We start from the raw sequence: 20,302 nt of genomic DNA on the forward strand, positions 1-20,302 counted from the left end.
ATTCAAGAAGCCTACAAGTTTCAGGCTTCCTCTCCTCTCTGCTGATCCAGTATTATCCAGCTTGTCATACTGCATTATGTTCATATCACATTCTAAAATGTAAGACACAACAAGCAGATGTTGTGCCAGCATCCAAGCACTGAAATACACAGTAGAGAATGGAAGCAAATTTATAGAAGGTATATGATTAAGAATATAAAGCTTAAGACAGCAGTGCATTCTAAAACTGCAATATTCACTTGAATATAGAAATGTAGGTTCCAGTCCAGATCCAATAAAGAACTTAACATCTGAAAAAGGTTTCAATATTGGGATATTTGACACAGGTGCTTATCTAACCAGGATACAATCACTATTTGTGACTTTCACAATTCCATAAATACACAGAAATAGAATTTTGAGATACTCCAGAAATTACAGATTCTGGAGAACTTTAGATTGCTGAGTGTCCAAGCCAAATAACATTTCAAGAAGACAGAACTTCAATTGCAATTAATGGTTTTATCTAGCAGGCATTTTCAAACCACATCTCAAGTTCTGAAATTCAGTTGGATAGAAGAGTTACTGCTTTCCAGGAGCATTGTATCCATGCTTTCTACAGACATTCAAAGGGCCAAACCAAAGGTAATTCCTATGAAATGCAAGTCCAGAATGTGACCTACCATGTCTAGGAAAAAATATTTGCAATTATCTATCAATGCAAGCTTCATTTTGGAAATTAACTTCTAGACAGTTTTAAATAAAACTAATTTTCGGTATTTCCTCCACAATGAACAAGTTAATGAATAAAATGAAACTGATAAGCTTCCAACTGCTTTAAGACCAGTTTGTGAGTCTTAAGACATAAATTTCCTGTTTTCAAATATCTTGTGAATGAGTATTTAGACTTATATGGACATTAAGTATGACTCAATCTTGAATAATGAAAATGAGATCAAATGACAGAAAGGGAAAGGAAGAATCAATGCTTTAAGCAAGAATTATTTTAATGCTGAGCAATTCTAGTGTTTTCTTAACAGATTTCAGGTTTAAATAGCTACCCTACTATACACACAACTTGAACTTAAAAAGGAAACAAGATTAGACCATAAATACCAATGGAAACTGCTTCTGAGACACTGCACAACAGAAGGCGTCAGCTTGCTGTCAAGTCTTGCCATGTTTAGATGCAAGTACAGAATATGCTTAGGAGAACAAGTTTGTTTATTAACACAACAGTATTCATCATTTGTGCTAACAGATACAGAAAGCCATTAGCACTTGAACTTAGACATATCAAGTAAAAAAAAAAAAAAAATTATAAATATACCTTATAGCTCAGTGCAGATGGTAAAAAAGCCAGCACTAAAACAACCCCAAAACACAGCCAAAACAACAACAAAAAAAAAAATAAAAACAAACCCCCAACAATCCCACACAATTCAAAACACCCTCTATTCCTTGGTGTAAGCTAAAGCATTCACTAAAGTAAAACTGAAATACAAATACTAAAGTACAAGATAAAAGAGAAACTTGAGAAAAATGGGTGGAGATAACACAACTGAGAATTTAGCATCACAGTTTCATTCCTTAGATAGCATATTAAATAAAGTTATTGCCTATTCATTTCTAGTGGATATCAGAGACAAATCTTTAGCATGGGCCGATCTTAAGAGAAAAAGTATCATTTTTATAAAGCTTTGCAATTGACACAGGCAGAGGCCTCTCTGGAAGACCAACACAAAGCAACAACATCAGCAACAGCAGCTTCAAGGTGTCTCAGATAGGTTGTTTCAAACTTTAACTGTAAATTAGTCACCTTTACTGACAGTATGGTTAGACAGCAGTAGATTCACAGTTACTTCTACTACGTCAGTTATCTATCAAAGGTTTAACACATAAAAAGAGGAAGCTAAAGGATTCGCTGGACTTTTTTCTGACACTATGTACAAAACAGTATCAAGGCAGAAGCAAGCAAACAAAAACTGAAGTTTGAGTAAGTTTGGTCCTATTCACTCAAACTTATAAACCAACACCTACTATTTGTTTCATGTTACTGATCTTTGCCTTTGCATATTACTTCCCATCATTTCTTTTCCACTAAATAGAGTTGCTCAAAGTCTACTGATAAAAAGCTGCACATGAATGTATTAACAGAATTAGCAAAGAAATACAAGCTGTTCCACAGCACCACACCTGAGTTACCCATTAATCCTCTTCCCTGTTCTTCTAGTTTTAAAATACTGTACAATGACAGCAGGAAGAACATGTTTTGGAAAAGAAAGGTACCACCTTCATCCTTCGGTAGATCAACAGTTTTGTCATGCATTTCCACTTCCCTTCCACCCAGAGTTCACCCATCTTTGTGATCTGAAAAAGGCAGCCTGTTTTTCAGCCAAATACCCAGAAAAAGACTTCAATTACACTGTTCACCTGCTATTTTAGATTGCACCTGGAACAAAAACTGACAGAAGAAAAGCTTCTTGCATTGAAGGAAGTATATTGATTGAAAATAATGACTGAAATTCAATGGAAATAATGAGCACGACCGCTGTAACAAGGGCTACAATTGCCTGCATTTACTCATTTTCTAGCATACATGTTAAAAGCTACTAAAACACAGTTTTATGTAATGACAGCTCAAGCCATCCAGTACTGTCAAACACTTCTGAGTAGAAAGTTTTTAAGAGCTTTCAGATTTGTGATAAGTCATAGGAAGTCACATTACTCAAATTAAAATGCACACAAGACCATATTAACATATTTGTTGTACTTGCATAACTTCTTTATAACCTTATCCATCTCACTAATCACATTAACTGTAAATCCAGAAAATGATTATTTGATAATATTAAGAGAACCAAGTTTGATAATTTCACATAATACACAGAATAATATTTTTGAAATGTTTCCTATAACTGTTTCCAGGAAAGACCTAAATACAGGCTTAAGGTGTGATCACATTCTGTGGTAAATAACTTACAGATTTTAATACTTGTAAAAAATGTATTGCCTCAACTACTTTCAGAAATAGCTTCTAAAATCAACCACATTCCACCATGAAAAAAAAACCCCAACATTTTAATTATATTGTGTGGAAATTATTCCATAATTATATTAAGGTGCTAAATTACTGAAGAGCTCACTAAAAGAGAGCTATATTGTGCTTTAAACCATAATATAGATCACTATCCACAAATCCCCATGCTACAAAAGGCCAGATTTTAAAACTCCAAATACTTCTAAAGGCTTTGAGCAAGAGTTAACACCAAAATACACTGCTGGTAAAAACTCAAGCAATACATGTGCTGAAAATACAAAAGTTAGAGATATGTTTCTATGATGCTACTTTCAATGTCTCAAAGCAAAAATGCTTCATGCAATATCACTCAGTTGCAGGGAATGTTTTGCAACCATGGCCTAATACTTCAACTAGCTACATTTCAGCTCTGAATTCAGAGTTCTATAGATCTAAGTTTTAGAGCTAAGCAGAAAACTACTACCTGTAGTTTGACAATTGCAGTTCTTTAAAAATTCTTTTACACACTACATAAAACAGTGTTGACTTCGTTAATTTCAACATGTTCTACTGCAGGGTAGGGGCAGAGGGAAGAAAGATGAAAGAAATCCTACAGTCAGAGATTGCAATTGCTGTCCCAAGACTCAAATGAAACAGTGCTGATGGGAAACTTCTACAATATATATACAACAAGAATCATCAAACTTTCGACCAACACTTGAATGTACAAGACTAGAAGTGCTTTAACTGCATGTAGACTACAAAACAAAACCACGTAGACGTGTAAAGATGTGTCCATAGAAACACAGTGGACACAGATTCACATGAGAGAAATGCACTTATTATTTAAAAAAAGGGAGAGTTCCAGTTACAATATATTTCTAAAATACACTCAAGAGCATTTTAATGCATAAGTTACAACTGAAAAATTAATTACTAAATTATTGAAAAAGCCGTGTCATTAATAGCTGTTCTTTCCTGCATTTGTTGTCCCATCCCTTTTTTAGGGTCTTACCAATAAACAGTGAACACTCTAGATACAGGAATAATAAATATCAGAAAACTGTCAGTTTATGAGACTGAAAATTAAGTCTGCTTCACCAAAATTCCAACTTTGTTGTTGAACTAACATTCCTTTCCCTAAGAGTTTTAAGTTACAATTTGCTCCACATAAAAATGATTTGGAATTGTGAAATGTTGCCCTGATCTGATGTTAGAGCAAAGCATTAGGATGGCATAAATTGAACAGCCATGATCATGATAATAAGACTAATAAAGTGCTTAGTTTTTCCTCTTGGAAAATATTTAATAATATTTTAATATATTCTAATGAATGTATTTAAAAAAAAAAATCTATGATAATGTTCTTCCTTACCTCCCATTCTTTAGCAGCATCTTCAGTACTTGATTCTTCACTAGTTTCAGGCTCTTCCTTCTTTTTTACCACTATAAATCCAGGTTCCCGAAGAGACTCCCCAGTATCTTCTGCATATATTTCTGGACTCCACTGGATAAAGAAGACATACAAGTGATCTGTCCTAGAAAAGTCAAGTTATGACAAAGAAAAGAAAAATAAGGTAAGTTTGTGATCTCTACAGTCATGTTTAATAATATTAAGTATTTAAGGTTAAAATAAAAATACTATTTCATAATTTACTAGATATTAGAGACACATTTGGAAAAAAAACTAGCTAGGCTTTTTTTTTGGTCGGTTTGTTTTTTTTAATTTTTAAATATATGAAGCTCACTCTGGAGAAAAAAAAACCAGGAAACAAGTAGGCAGTGGATTAGCTGTGATTTCATATACAAGTATGGTCTTTCAACCACTTCTGACCCATTGGATACCTCTGCTTAAAATTGAAGTAACTCTCAAAATAAAACACTAAGACTTTATCTTATTTAGAAAGAGTTATATAAAACCAAACAAAATTAGAACTTAAAAAATGTCTGCATGTCTGTCTTCCTCACTCCTGAAGAAGAGCTGAGCACCTCCAAGACATAATCAGAATTATACAAATTATGGGAAGTACTACATATGTAGGGAAATACGGCAGAAAGCATGCACATAAACAATAAAACCACTACAGACTATCCTAACTATAGCAAGTACCAAGATTCAAAGTTACCTTCTTTTAAGTTATATGCCACAAAGGGCACTGTTCTCCAGTTCAGATGAGCAAAAAACATCCTAATTCACAGGAGGAAGTTCTTTGCATTCCTAACAGATGTCAGTCTATCCTATATTTGCTGCAGGTACACAGACAGAGCATTCAGGAAAAGGACTTGCAATGCACCCAGTAGTATCTCTTGATCATGGGAAAGAGATTCAGAGCTAGAGCTTCATGGCTCTGGTTACAAGAGTCTGAATACTCCTTATGTCTTACTTCAGAGACATTTGCTATATCTGTGCACAGTATTAGCACGAAGATTATGTGAGCCTTTTTTCTCCCTTCCTTAATAATCCTTGAAAAATTGAACACTTGAAGAACAGCAAGAGGTACAGAACTGCAAAGTTTCTCAAAAGTGTAGCCACGTTTTTCATGTGCCTCGGCCTGAAAGAATGCTGCACACAGGTAAGTAGTAACAGTCTCTGAACAGGGTCAGTTATCTAAAGTCACCCTCGTTAAGACTGAGGTTTGTGAATAACAATGTTAAAATGGAAAAAAAAAGGCGGGGGGGGGGGGGCGGGCAAATCTTTCTCTGGCAGTAGGAAAGAGTAAAACATTCTGGATGCATAAGGTTAGATAAATTCTCTAACAGAAGTCCAAACAAGAAGCTGCAGACTCTTCATGCACTGAAAAAGGCATCAGTTTTAGGTTGTCACACAAGTATGAAAGTTTAAGTCCCGATTTTAACTTTTCAAGAACTTCGAGGTATGTATAATTATAGCAGTTAAAAAAAGGACATGAAACTTGATGATTAAGGAACTCTAAGATACTCCTTCCCAGACTGGCTCCTTTGAGACTAAGAACACTGAAATAAAGCTGGTTTGTCAGATACCTACTTTTCTCTCTTACTATTCAGTGACAAAAATTACTGGATACTGGCACTAAGTATTCTCACCTATGCAGACTAGCATTCAGCAAGGCTAACACCAAAACAAGAAAACAAACACCCCACTATGAGGACATAGCTTTTTCTTTACAAAAAACATAGTACACATTGAATGAATAAAGAACTGATACTGACAGTATACTGCCCCATTCAGTTAGACACCCCTCACAGATGAAATAACTTCCAAGGAGATCAGTACAGACTGCAAAGTAAGAACCATATATACCAAAATAGGTGATCAATTCTGCTTTATGCTGAAGCAAAGTGCTTGCTACATTAGAAAACGAACCAAAGAGACAGTAATCATTTTAATCAACTAATCCAGACATCATTGCCATATATGAAACATTTATCTGTTTACAAATTAAATATGATAGCACTACAACAAGCAGATTTGAGCCATAAGAGAACTCATGGCCCAGATAGCATTAACACCAGCAGAATTAGTGGGACAGACCTTTGACTCAAAACTTTGCATCCTTTCTACCACTTAAGAGGTGTAAGGTGGGATGTTTAAAAGCAGGTTAGTGAAGCACTACCATAGACTCAATTCTACCTGTTGGATAAGTATAATACTTTGATGCAATTTCAGTCCATCACACATTTTCATCCACAATGGACATAAAAAAACAAACAAACAACTGCATTTCTTGTTGCATCCAACTTCAGTATAAATAATTTTATGTCTGTAATCAACCTTTTCTCCTTTAAATTAAAGAGCCCCACTTACTTCTAATTTTCTTTATATGTTACACTTTCTAGGCATTAAATATTCTTGCTGTTTTCCTCTGGACTCTCTCCAATTGATCCATATCTGTCCTCAACTGCAGTGCCCCAACTGGACATTCTATGTCATTCAGCTCAAAAGAAAAGATGGAAAAGTGACTTGAGCATTGTGGGTAGGTATTTATACCAGATAACTGAGTTTTGTATTTCTTTTTCCCCCAATTCTTTTGACAAGGATGTAACATCCCTGAAAACCACTTCTGGGTTGAAAAGAAGTCAGAGTTTCCTAGCAGCAAAGATCATTTCAGAATACAAGACTGTAGCAGTGAGTGAGCACAAACCTCTCATGTCTCTGAATGAGTTCAACAAATTTAGGTATTTTTCCAGTAGACATGCTTAAGTTGGTTCATGGAAGTTTTATGTTCCATGGACAAAGATAAGACAAAAGAATCCCACGTAGCTCTTCTGAACTCAGAGAGGAGTTTTAGAAAGTTTCCAAATAATGGGAAGCATAGATAATGAAAAAAATTTTATTGCAGAACTTACTTACTCCACCAGATAGCACTTGAATCTTTCTTTCATTATTTATTTGCTATAAACAAAAGCCTAAATAATATAATGAGAAAATACTTGCCAAACTTACAAGTAACTCAAGTAAATCAGCAAAATGCCAATAAGGATATGAGATACTCCAATGGCAAATACAATACGAGCCAATCACAACATTTTCAGACACTGATCCTTTTTTTGTGATTACTTAGAGATACACAATCACTGCAAAATTTTGAATGGTGCAGAAAAAATAAAAAGCTCAACACCTGCTGTCAACTGCTGATTTTTAGAGTTTGCCTATTTCTTACCTTTCTTGTGGAACAGCAAACCAGTACTCATGCTTTTTGTCCCTTTGTGCATACTGTTGCATTGTTGCACTTGCTTGAGAAACAAATGTTTTTCTCATGGGTTTTCCAACCCTGAGACACAGAAACTTGTGAGATCGATGCCGTCTTTTTTCTTTCATAACAGAAGAACCTATTAATAAAGACGAAGTAAGTTGTCCACAACGTACCAGAGAGCTTAACAAAACCATTACCTAATTTCATATAAGACAATTGAGAGATATTGGACTTATATAAGTAATGGGAGATGGGGTAAGATAAGTAAGTAGTAATAATAACCTGCTCTTTTTGTTATGAAAATCACATCAGCAGAATTAACTTCAGAGTACAACATACTAAATAATTCTAACATTCATTTCTGCTTCCAGCTACAGACCACATTATTGCAGCATTTCATCCATGCTTGGAAGCATTCAGAAGGTACTCTTCATGCATACTCTCAACACTGAATCACCACCCTCCCACTATTAAACAGCTATCCCACATACATGAAAAAGATACTGTGTTAAATATGTATTTTGGCTTGATTTGCACATGTCAGGCCTGTTTGTTAGTTGCTTGTCATTTACAAGGGAAAACATTCTGGCCCGATGGATACAGGATTAAGATGAATTTTAATTTATTAGCTGTATCAAACACCTCAGTGGTATGAACATCACCTCAGGATGAAGTATAGGATGTTGCAGTACAAGATTTTTCTCTCTGGTAGTATATTTAATTGAACTAATAGAATTATATGATTACCCTCAAGGTCTGAATTGTGAAGTCAGCACAAGGTAAAGGAAGAAGCCTTCTTAAAATTGTTTCTTTGCTAGATTATTTGCCCAATTCTCCACTCACAAGAGACTTTTTTAAAGCAAGAAAGAAAAATATAAATTTAAGAGTTATTATGATCAGTTTTAACACTAAAGGGTTTATCCTAGCTCTGGTATTACATGTACATACAGGTAAGTTTCAGCTTCCCAGAACACACCTTTTCTTCACAGCTGAAGTTCTCCTTCAGTATTTATGCAGACCTGATCCACTAAGCCCAGAAAGCATCACCTTCTTGCTCTATAAACATTGCAACTATGTTTTCTCAATGAGATCTTCACAATGAAATTTAGAACAGCACTGTTCCACAAAAGTATTTTTTTCTAATAACTACTTAAATGTGTGTCTCCTAATTTTCAGTCATGTTTTCAGTCAACATTTTAGAATTATACTTGCAGTATAGTAAATTAGCCATAATAACATGCATTATTTGGAAGTATTCTATTAACATGTAAGCTCAAAGGTAAATCGTCAGTTAAAAAAAAAAAAGCCACTGAAAAGAAACAAAAAATACTGTTTCACAGGACTGGCACGCAAACTCTGTGGTAGTATTAGATAAATACTCTACAAATGATTTGTTATTTGTGATTTTGGTCCTTCAGAGGCAGCAGATTAGGACTTCCCTGAGCTCAGAGAAGTGGGATTAAGGTTCCAGCTAGCAGGTAAGATAAAAAACAATTTAGCCCTGCCCCAAGTTTCAAAAAGACTATTTCAGATGCCTTTTTTTGTGAGTTCTCCAATATTTTCTTGTATATTTGATATAGTATTAATGAGAAAAGATTTCAGCAATGACTAGTGTCTCATGCTTCTTGTCTTTCCTTTCAATCTTAATATTCAGCTAAGCAGTAAATATTTTGACATGTAACCATTATGGTATTTTAGCTTGTTTACACACACAAAATTATAGACTGTTACAATTTCTCCAAAGTATCAACCCCATCTAGCTTTATTTCAGTCCAGTGACTGAAAACAAAAAGTGTCTGTAAAAACAGAAGCTTGGGCAATAAAAAAATAAAAGTAGATACAAACAAGACCTTTCCGGTTACTCCAGTCTACTCATGAGTATCTACTTGTATTGCATCACCTGTTCAACATTCAGATCATTAACTCCAAACTCAAACATCTGACCTCTGCAAAGTTCAAAAAACAGTTCTCAAAACTGCCCCAAAAGAGAAAAAATTCAACTAAGTTCCTGCTATATAAAAGGGACAAAAAGACTGTCTAGTTAAGTTATTGATCCAAAACTCATCATTTGACTACTTCAGAGTTTTATTTTGAGAAAGGCTACTTGAAAATGTTTACTGTATTTTAAATGACCTGGTGTTTTTAGTGACCTACTCTTAATAGATGTCATATTCAGTCTGATGGTTTTCAAGAGTTTTACAGCAGATCTTTTGCCTTCTTTCTGTTTAATCGTGCCTGTAGAACCATGTAGCATCTAGACTGAGAAATATTATTTCATAGTTTACTCGTTTATTTGCATTCTGCTAATACAACGTGTAAGAATAACAAATGTAATAATTCCCACTGAAGTTGGATTGAATTAGTACAAATCTCCAAAACAGGATCTTGTGCTCCTTGTATTTTTTTCTTTGTACTTTACCCCATCAACCTTGAGTGAGGCAGCAGCATTATGTGCATATAAGGTTACTAGCCATCATCCTTCTGTAGGATTGTATGCAGACACTGTTTTGGTTATATATATATTTACTCTGCAAATATACAGATCACAACACATGAAATAACCTGCAGTCATTCAATGATACAATCTTACAGAAAACCAAAATGAAAGCATTTAATGCAACTGAGTTACAAATATTCATTTGTAAAAGAGCAATTGTGCCAGAGTACTTGATTTTTTTTTTAAAGTCACAACCGGCAACTACAGCTAGCTGACATTTGTCAGAGGACTACTTCTAATATTTAGCACATAAAAGTCAAACTTAGCATAGAATGATGCAAGTATTCATCTGCTTCAAATTTCCAAATTCAGCTATTTCATTAAAAGAAGAATGAAAAAACCAATCAAAAAAACCCCAAAAAATCCAACATGCAAAAACTATTATATAAGATTTTGAAGTGTAGACAAATTTCTGTTAACCAAAGAATGTACTTCAATATAATTTCAACCTTAATAATTAACATAATGAATTTAACCTTCAAATGCACTTATTAATGCCTGTCACACACTAAAAAATTATTCTCTAGTCCCCCAAATATTGCACAATTAAAACATATTAGTTATCAGTTGTCTCCATTAGTAAGATGGGAAGACATCAGAAAATAATTTGCAAATTTTTTAGAAAGCAAAATCAAATTCATCCAGAAGCATATTTAAGTTATTTAAAGGCACAGCATATTTCTATACGATAAAAACTCTACCAGACCTTAAGTGTAACTTCCAACTAATAATCCCAGGCTCTGATCTTTGCAGAAGAATCAAGATACTCAAGAGATAAAACCTAGCTCTTCCCTGTAACCACAGCACTAGTTTCCTAGCCCTTATTTGCGCTGAACTGAGCTTTTTGGATTCTTAACCTAGTTCTAGTCAGCATCAAGGAATGACCAGATGCAAGTGAAAGGACACTCTGAAAGCATCAAAGAGGGTTAAGACTCCAGTGTTTGTTGCTCACACCATAAACCTGAACCACAAAGCAGACATGCAACAAATAACATCAAATTGAATTTTAGGGAATTATTCACACACATATACACTGGGATCAAAATTTAAGCAACAGCTAACTGATTGCTAAAGAACACTTTTAGCAAATCTTCTACAAAGATACTGTGATTTAATATGATCATAAATATCATTTCAATAAGGAAGAACTACAAAGTTATCTATGTTCAGTTATCTATGTTTTCAGTTTCCTGAGCAATTTTCTCCAATAGTTTATGTACAATTTAACTGGAGTATCTTCAAGTCACTGACGATAACTTAATATTATCTTCATTGAAGACTAGAAACCAAGATAATGTAACCAGCACAGGAAGAGATATGTTGCATAGAACAAAAAAAGAAATTCCATTAAACTGGAGGGTGATACATTGCAAATCTGAAGGATAATACTGTACCCATAAATGCCCACTGACTCACCTTCTAACCGCCCATCTCCTGCAGATACAGCTTTCTGACTGATCTCCTTTTGTGAATCCTGGTGCATGTTTTCTCTTTGCTGTTTTGTTTGTTGCATAGTGTGAGTCTTCCAGAGCTTGCGGAGTTCTTCAACCTCTGCCTCTGAAGTTGAGTCTTGACTTCGCTCTCTCACTACTTTCCTTCTGCTGGGTGTCTCTTGCTTTTGAGAGTCCACGGTATCGTCACAACCCGGACATTCCTCTTCCATCTCATTATCTGCCTTTTTTCCTACTGAGGAACCCTGATCCTTGCCCACTTCTGTCTCCTTGCTGTGCTCCTCACTACCCTGTGATCTTGGTAAAGACTGCTGGAGGACATCTGCAGTATTTCCACCAGGTTCTTGTCCCCCCTTTATAGACCTTTTAGCATGTTCTGAACTTAAGTGGGTACCAAACTGTTTAACATCTCCAACCACTTCGGCACTGGGCTTTAAGTCACTGGCAGCTTCATTTGAGTCTGAAATGACTGTTAAACATTCAGCACTAGTCTGGTTTATTGTTTGGACAGATTCTGATGATGCTCCAGAAGATTTATCTTGTCGAAGCTCATCTGAGGAAACAAGTTCCTCACGTATTGGAGAGAGTTCTGATTCTGTGAAAACATCTTCTGAAAGAGACTCCTCTGTGCTTCTTGGGGCAGTACTAGCACTGTCATTGCCCGTGTCCCGAACCCTGGAATCCGTGTCATCTGTATTGCTCTTTGCAGCCTTCTTGGAATGGCCAAGTTCCCTTACTGACAGCTGTTCTACATCCCTGTTGAGCAAAATAAGAATGTTGTTGTAACAGGTACCTCTAAAGTATCAAGCTCTTTTCTTTCTGTTCAAGCTCTTAAACACACACTCTCAGAGCATTAGTAATAATCAGTAATAACAAACATAAAATGTGACAGCATAATGGTAAACATGGCTGATCTTTTGCCAGCATAACTAGCTGCGACTTCCCAAGCTCATGACATCACTTCCACAAGAAATTCTCCTATGAAACTAACAAGATTGTGAAGGGCACTTAAAGTGTAAAAATAAAATAAAAATCAAAGTAAAACCAACAAAAAGCTACACACAACCATAACTTCTAAAGGTAAAAATCATCCAGTCTTAAGTTTTGTCTCCCCAAGATGTCAGTACAACTGTACAGACATGTCCCATCCTACAAGAAAGCTGACATCTAGCTCACAGGTAAGAAGTGAATGGCAGAAATCATCTGGTCTAACCTCAGATATCAAGGCCAGTAAATGCAGAACAGTAGGAACCATCAATGTATGTCTCACTATTCCACCCACAGAAAATACCTGAAACAGTGTTTAGTGTCTTCAGCAGGTACCTAACTTTGAGGCTACCACTGTTTGGCAAAATCAATCCCAAATTACTTGATACAACTGAAGATGCTGATAAATAGTGTAAAAAAAAAAAAAAAACCAAAAAAAACCACAAACAAACAAAAAACCAAAAACAAAAGGCAAGCATAAAAATTTATTTCATCCAGAGGAAATGATCTTGCTTAAACCTGTCTTTCAAAATAAAATAACTAGAAATTCGATTACTTTTAGAAGCAGAAGACTAGAAAGGTACTATGAACATGCTCAGGTAGACCTACAGAACTCAAGCTTCTCTGTTGTCCAAAAAAACTGGGCAATACACAGCCATCACAAAAAATTCTCATATTGAAATGTACTCTTGACTAGAGTTCTCAATGTCAAGTTCTTTGCTATCAGAAACACACCAACTCTCCCAGTACTAAATGCTTTTAAAAACCTTGTACATTAATCTGTTTTGAAGGACAATAAATTCACTCCACAGTCACAAAACTTTATATTCAGTTGCATCATATTACTGACATGCTACTAAAATCCAGCATAATGTTTGCAAAGCATATGCACCCTCTTATTTAAGCATTAACATGAAACTCGTATTAAGCTTTAGCTGACAGTAATTTTGCTTACAAAGCATGTGGATTCAGCTTTAGAATTCATTACCTATTAGACTAGGCCATTTCTTTAAATTTTCAGGATTATGCTCACTATAGGTGCTCTTATACAAGCACAATGTAAGGTTTATGAAATCCATAGAACATCTCCATGTCATCAGACATCTTTTGTCCAGTTTCAGCATAGATTGTGGCTTATATATAGAAATCATACAGCACAAAATTTCAGTTTTAAGAACCAAAGCATCCATTGGGCTTATGACCACTTTCCATATCAACAGTCTGAATAATGAAAATAAGATTGCTTTCCCAAGTTTAAGCAGGTTTGACAGCTGGAAAAACTGGGAGAGTGGAAGAAGGTTAACTACAACAGCGGAACATGCAGAAAAAAAAAGTGAGAAAACATGATTTAAGTATCAAATACCACAAGACACTTGGGTCTTGTCAGATCTAGTGGAAGCTGTTAGGACTTCTGTTTACAGACTTGAAATATTTGATTTTTGTTTTCCCCCAAATTTACAAATATACTTCATACTTAGCTAAGGCACAAAAATGCAGGGACTGAAGAAAATGCTAGCAGCTAGTGTTCCACCCACTAGTTTATAAAGCTGACAAGAAAGATAAATCAAATTGGACATACAGGTCTCTGAATGCAGAGTGTGACCTTTTATTAGCAGACATTTTAATTCCATATGCATTCATATTATAAACAAAACAGAAAATGCATGTGCTACAGAAGCACAAAATCAACAGCATTATTAAATCATTAACAAACTAAACATTTTAGAAAAATACTTGCTTTGCAGCTGCAATATCATGATCCAAGCACAGAGTAATCTAATTCTTTCTACTGCATATCAATTAAAATAGGAACTCTGAGAACTTTTAAAAACTCAGTCTGGAAAAAAAACTTCCAGAAAGAAATCATGCTGAAGGCATCATCATTTTACATCAAAAGCCCCAAAAGTACTGTAGCAACATGTACTTCAGCTGCCCTTTCAACAGAGACGTGACATCAGGCAGCAAAGATACCAATTCTCTCAGGTTTATGCCAAAACAGAGCTTAAAGATGGTATGAGGCAAGTTACTACTTCCAAGTGCCCATATAGTTAAAATTATCAACACAGATAATCTTAGGGTACTACCTATATGAACTGTATGAGGGTAAGTTATTGAGTATCTTACAAAATGCAACTATTTTAAGTAGGGAATAGTGCTACATATCAAGCAAACAGCTTTATACTCTCTTGGCTAAAGAAACCCACTTCCCTGCAGCCAGATAATCGAGCCAGTCTGCAAATGTTTGTGCTTTATGGGCTGTGATAGGTAAAGGTGGCATGATTTTTTTTAATCCTTTTTGGTTTTCAAGACAGAATTTATCTTTTTCTGATGACAATATAAAAGCTCAGCATAAAAATCAGAGAACAGAACAAAGATTTCTCATAACGCTTTTTGAGTTGATTTTAAATGCCTGCTGCAATAAACACCAGTGCTTAGAGCTCACCAATCCAAATTCACCATTTACTCCAAAAAAAAAAAAGACTACATCTAAAAGTCACTGTGTAGTCCCTCCCCTAGCTATAAAAGGAGAAAAAAAAATATACTCCTAGGCCAATACACACAAATCTCAAAAAATTAATTTAAACCATTTGTCAGAGCAACTTGAGAAGCAAGTGAAAAATGCTAAACAATAAAAATTTATACCTAAAATTGCCAAAGGTTTATTATTGTGAACACCAGTTTTTAAATTACTGAAGAACAAACAACACCTATTACTGTTTCCACAGTGGGGAAGGGGCAGAGGAAATTATGTGGCACCACAGATCTTTATAAAAGACAACTGGAGGAAATTAGAATCCATGTATACAGGAGAAGTTTTATCCTGTCTCATATATAGGATGTGAGACCTGAAGGTAAAGCAAACTTTCTATAGGATCTTCCAAGCCAAAATTTGATATTTTTTCCTAACAAGAAAAAGAAGGAAAATACTGGCTTGCTAGTTTTGTATGGTCAACTACATGGCTACAGTTCAGATTTACTTAAAGCTATACAAATACTATTCTATCTTACATGCTTAATGACTCCTTAATTTTGCTGTCCACAATTTCCTTATACAGAGCAGCTGACATCACTTCTTCCATTGGACACATGATGCCATATTCTTCACAGCCATTCTCTTGGACCAGAGGATCCATTTTATGAGGATCAAACATTATATTATTTGGCGTCACTAGCAGCACACCATTGACCGTACCCTAAAATGAGAGGGAAAAGAAGTGGTAATTTTTCTTCTTCAAATTCCAGCTTATTCTTCATTTTTCAGTAGGAAAAAGGTGCTGTCTCTTTTTTTTTTTTAATAAAGCCAGTTTTAATTTATATTTAAGCAACCTGTTATATTTCTAGGCCACTGTTAAACACAATAAATTGTAACTTTTTCTGGGGAAGCAAGTTAATACCATCTGCTTTCCTAAAACAAACAGTTTTAATCCTCACAACTAATCAATAACTGGTGTTAGTAAAGTAAGAGAAACCCTTACATACTCAAGAATACATTCTGAGATAAGGAGACATGCTTCCCAGATAACCACAGGGCTTAATTGGTAGTTTTGAAAGCAATTTTTGCCTAAAACTAGACTCTTAACTCTTCTCTCTCACTTTCTGGCATTTTAGAGAGACCTTCAAACCCTGTAATTTATCTTAACTTGCTTTACACAAAAGTAACAGACAGGCTGATACCAGCGCTTCTAACTTAATGGACACATTGACTGATTGGATAAACACATTTACAGAATGAAACTAGAATAAAAAATACTCAAGATTATCAAAGATGAAACTTTGGAAGGTTTTAATTACAATGATAGTGCTGCAGTACATGAATGAAAGTAGAGTTTGAACTTTACCTACAAAAAACTTTGAGGTTGATATTCATACTATGAATTGTAGGTTCTTATACAACACAAGTATAAAAACAAAGTTAATTTATAATATGCTCAACTTTTTTTGAACAAAGAAGTTAAAAACACATGCAAACAACAATCACCTGGTATAAAAATTCATTTAACTGTCAGTAGAGTTTGAGCTAAAGAATACTTCAGTTACAGATATTGACTCCCAAAGACTTAACAAATCTGTACATGCCAAACTTTCATGCAAGAACTCAGTTCACGTGCTGTTGAAGGAATTAAATATTTATCTTACTGATAAAACATTCACAACTATTATAAACAGTGTGTATTGGAGAAGATTGTTTTCAATTTTGTTTCAAGAAGACATTAGCACTGGACAAACACAGATACAGTTCTTCCTAACTCAAATTTTGTTCCCACATGATGGCTGATGAGCAGGAAAAAAAAGATCCCAAGTAGTAAAAAGAAAAGTGCAAGTTATAAAAAAATCCAAACGAAAATAAAAATATTAAAGTCTACAATAATGACCAATGCTATTTCTAGAAAGGAAAAATGAAGACGTGTCTCAAAAGCAGCCCAAGCATCTGTATTTGAGTCTTAGTTGTTCACTGCTTAATCAGATTTTACATACATCTTTTAGAGTGCAACACATGTGCTGAAGACTTTGAAGTCAGCAGAAGACATTTACATTAATTCCAAAGTGTTCAAAGTACTGAAACATGACTGTTATGGGCATTTCTTTTCTAGCACTGTATTGAGGAAATGGACTTTCAAGGTTGTCCTCCTAGAAGACAGCTGTCAAGAGAAATCAACTTTTTTTTTGTATCTATATAGTCTAGAAAACAAATTTAACATGACTGCAGAAGTCAATGAGTCTACTAGAAGAACTATTGCTTCTGTTTAAATACAACTTCTGTAAATTCAGTGCATAATTAAAACAAAAAAGCAACAGCTTTTCTACATCTGACCGCTTTCATTAGTGGTCATGAAAATGGAATTTTATTAATACTCTCTAGATCTGACCCAGAAATTGTCATAGTCTTGATAGCAGTTGGATTAGATGATCATTGTAGATCCCCTCCAGCCAAATATTCTGTTCTATTCTTTCTATGCCCATACACTGCATGCAGATCTTCAACACAGCCAGGCTGAAGAGAAAATGGTTAAGGCTGTAAGACTGCTCTATCTGAAAGATTTAAGCATTCAACACCAACTTCCACAATTACATATTACTTAGTAGAAAAAACCAGTAATTGATTTCATTAGAGAGCTCTTAATTTCTAGAATAATATTGTCTTCATTTGTTCACTATCATATAGACTTTCCTTGATAAATTAAGTACACAGGAAGTGCTAAAGCTTTTGAGGCAATAAAGAGATTATATTTTTCTGTCAAAGGGTATGCTGTCATAACTAAGATACCATTCATGTCAACAAGTTCCAATGCTTTATAACTTGCTTTCAAGAGCACAGATAAGACAGCTTCACCTGAGAGCATAGGCAAAAAATTGATTTAAGAAAAAACAGCTTTGTATGTTTGACATTGCTTATCTGAATACTAGAGTGACATCATCTGAACAACTTGTATGAAGAACTATCAGCCACTCATTTCAGTTGTCCTGCTTCAAACTCAATTTTAGCAGTTAAGAAAACACCAACTTACCCCTCCCAAAGCCCACAAGCCAGGCTTGTTAGTATCTTAAGGAAACATCATCATATTAAGGACAAAAATCCGTGCATGTGCAAGGCTACTCACTACATAAAAACAATCTTAAGAGACCTCCCACTGTAAACAGAAGCTTCCTAGAGAATTCTGACAATGATCCATCTAATGGCAAAGAATCCCAAACCGATACACTGACATAGCCTTTGCACATATGGAACATCCTAAAGCCTACCTCTGCAGCCTCAGGGACATAGCTAGAAACAATAAAAGCTTATCTTGACCAAAGAAACCCTCAACACCAGTAGGTAGATAGGCATTCAACATGAAAATTAATTAGAAAGTATTTCCATGTAAAATTTACTACAGCAATAGAAATTGAAAATTAAACACTCTGACCTGTCAGATTTTTATCTGTATTTGACGACATAGCTGATCAAACACTTCACTTGCAATTACTATAAGGAAGTGAAAGATTATAGAGATATCTTTGGAACAATGGATTTATAGCATCTTAAAATATGACTTATTTCATTTTTATCTATTTAAAAAACATAATGCAACACTTGTGGCTCACAAGTTACTAGACATGGTCCACAGTTACATGAACACTTTATGATACTTTCCTAGAAAAGAACTGCTTCTCCTAATGAATGAAGTAAATTCCAAATAATACACTAATTAGAATGAGTATTTTTGTCACTTTTCATTATTACCTCCAAGGATCACCAAATGTTAACCTAGGTAGCTAAGTAACGCTCAGGTAAGAGCTAGATAAAGAAACATTTTGTTTGGCTGCAGATTTTAATTACTCTTTTTCAGACAAGCCAACATTTCTGATGCTTTCTCTTACAATTTCTGTGGCTTGTACAGGACAAATACCTTCTGTCTTTACTACCTTCTAACTTGTTTGCAGGAGTAAAAGCTTCCTTAAAACCTATTAGTCAATAGATGTTGTTTCTAGCGTGGACAGAAACCAAGTGCAATTGATTCTGGGAACAAAGGGTAACAGCAGAACAAAACACACAAGTGGGAGCACACAAGCCTTTAGCCAACTGGTGAAGAGCTGCTCATTGCATTACGCTAGTCCCTCCCTGAGAGATAGAAACTGCAGCAACTCCAGCCTTGGAGAGCTAACACCACAGCTCTGCATAAGTCAAAAAAAAAATTGCTTCTTTATGTACCTGAAACTTCGTTTCCTTACTGGCTTGCTATTAAAGATTAGACAAATTTTTATGTTAGCATTCTTAAAATATATATACAACTGTTGTATCAAGTATGCAATAATGAACTCCAGAGCATTTAATTACCACGCACTGATTTAAGGTTCTAAAACTACTTTTCTGGTTACTCATACACAGTTATGCACTATGGCAGCAGAGGTCACAGTTGTCTCAAAATACCCAGGAATAAGTAATGAAGGTGACACCAGAAAAAACACCTAGAGCATTTCTGCATCAATAGTGTGGCTGGCAGGACCAGGCAGTGATTGTCACTCTGTACTCAGCACTGGTGAGGCCACATGTCAAATACAGTGCTCAGTTCTAGGTGCCTCCATACAGGAAGCACACCAAGGTGCTGGAGCAAGTCCATAAAAGCCAATCGAGCTGGTGAATGGTCTAGAGATTAAGTCCTGTGAGCACCAGAAGAGGGATCTGGGCTTGTTCAGCCTGGAGAAGAGGAAGCTCAGGGGGACCTTATTATTCTGTACATCTACCTGAGAAAAGGCTGTAGCCAGGTGGGCACTGGCCTCTTCTCCCAGGCAACTAGGGACAGGACAAGTAGAAATGGTCTCAAGATGTGCCAGAGGAATTTTAGGCTGGGCATCAGGAGGAATTTCCTCACAAAAATGATTGTTAAGCATTGGGATGGAATATGCAGGGAGGTGATGGAGTCACCATCCCTGGAGATTCAAAAAATGATTGGATGCAACACTTAGACCCATGGTCTAATTGGCAACATGGTGATCAGGGAAAGACTGGACTCAACCTTAGAGGTGTTTTCCAACCTATATGATCCTGCAATGCTGTTCTTGGTAAGTTATTTCCAACAAGCTAACTGCCCCTGCTATCTTATAAACACCAATGATGACTGAGAGCCTAGTCTCCTCCCCATATAACTGCTGTGGTTCCTTGCTTTTGGAGCAGAAAGCTCCCAAGATCCTTCTCTGATCTGGTAGATCTACTGAA

The 20,302-nt window shown here is 35.4% G+C and overlaps 1 protein-coding gene across 7 annotated transcripts in view; it reads right to left on the minus strand.

The window, feature by feature from the left end:
• Window positions 1-20,302, minus strand: part of OXR1 (oxidation resistance 1) — a 260,194-nt gene that overhangs the window by 28,158 nt on the left and 211,734 nt on the right. For all 7 annotated transcript variants that reach the window (XM_056482982.1, XM_056482986.1, XM_056482983.1 and 4 more), the window contains 4 exons: window positions 15,616-15,800; window positions 11,585-12,375; window positions 7,639-7,807; window positions 4,374-4,536 (listed from right to left, as the gene is read on the minus strand). In XM_056482982.1, the coding sequence (XP_056338957.1) occupies window positions 4,374-4,536; window positions 7,639-7,807; window positions 11,585-12,375; window positions 15,616-15,800 (1,308 nt within the window). The remainder of the gene's footprint in view (window positions 1-4,373; window positions 4,537-7,638; window positions 7,808-11,584; window positions 12,376-15,615; window positions 15,801-20,302) is intronic.

This window comes from Oenanthe melanoleuca, chromosome 2, assembly GCF_029582105.1.
Source record: "Oenanthe melanoleuca isolate GR-GAL-2019-014 chromosome 2, OMel1.0, whole genome shotgun sequence".
NCBI lineage: Eukaryota > Metazoa > Chordata > Aves > Passeriformes > Muscicapidae > Oenanthe > Oenanthe melanoleuca.